Here is an 829-nt window from a genome sequence, read left to right as displayed (position 1 = left end):
AATGGATAACGAATCAGGTTTGGGAGAATGAGCGGATAGAAGGAGTTCTGAAGTGGGAGAATAAATGTAGAGGGGCTATATATATAATATAGGCATGGATTGTTTACAATATAGATTGTGCAGACATAGGGGAGTCCACTGTATACAAACTCATGCCCACTTATAGACAGACATTAAAGATCTATTCATAGGTTATTGTTGCAGGTCTGACACTCATGGAATGGGTCTGAGCACTTAAGAAATAATTGGGTTAAGAGGCGAATTCGAACAATGGCGGAGTTGGGAGAGGCAAATAAAGCGAAGTTGCAGCGCCTGGTAGCGGCCGAAAAACAGAAGGCTCAGTTCAAGGCACAGGTGCGTCACTTCATGGAACTATGTTGGGACAAAAGTGTGGATAAGCCTGGAAATTTTCTAGACTCTCGCACTGAAAATTGTCTCTCAAGCTGTGTGGACCACTTCATTGACATTACTTTTGTTATTACTAGTTGTTTTGCCCAGATTATACAGAAAGGAAGGCAATAGACCATCACCTGGAAGAAAGATACACCTCAGAAGACTTACTACTAAACTTTTGAAGGAGATATGGAGAAAGTGGTCAGTCAAGCTTACTTACCAAGCTTATTGGTACTATGTAGTCTCAAATCAAATGTTAAAGTAAATAAATAAATGTTATTTATTTGGAATTTAGAAATTCCAGGTTGTGTCACATCAATTATTCAATAAATATGAATTCTCAAAAGAAGAGAAATAATTGGGTTAAGAAACGATAAACAACTAACTAAAATATAGATTAGAAGAGAAAGGAGAAAAATAAGAAAAACAAAGAGAA

General features: G+C 37.0%; 1 protein-coding gene across 1 annotated transcript; it reads left to right on the top strand.

Annotated features, from left to right (window-relative positions):
* Positions 1-270: 270 nt before the first annotated feature.
* LOC126012193 (mitochondrial import inner membrane translocase subunit Tim8 B-like) lies at positions 271-522 on the top strand. The gene has a single exon (XM_049776024.1). The coding sequence runs from the start codon at positions 271-273 to the stop codon at positions 520-522; it is 252 nt and encodes an 83-aa protein (XP_049631981.1).
* Positions 523-829: the final 307 nt, after the last annotated feature.

Source organism: Suncus etruscus, chromosome 6 (assembly GCF_024139225.1).
Source record: "Suncus etruscus isolate mSunEtr1 chromosome 6, mSunEtr1.pri.cur, whole genome shotgun sequence".
In the NCBI taxonomy this organism is placed as follows: domain Eukaryota; kingdom Metazoa; phylum Chordata; class Mammalia; order Eulipotyphla; family Soricidae; genus Suncus; species Suncus etruscus.
Note: the sequence above shows the minus strand (reverse complement) of the source record. Positions and strands in the feature narration are given on the sequence as shown.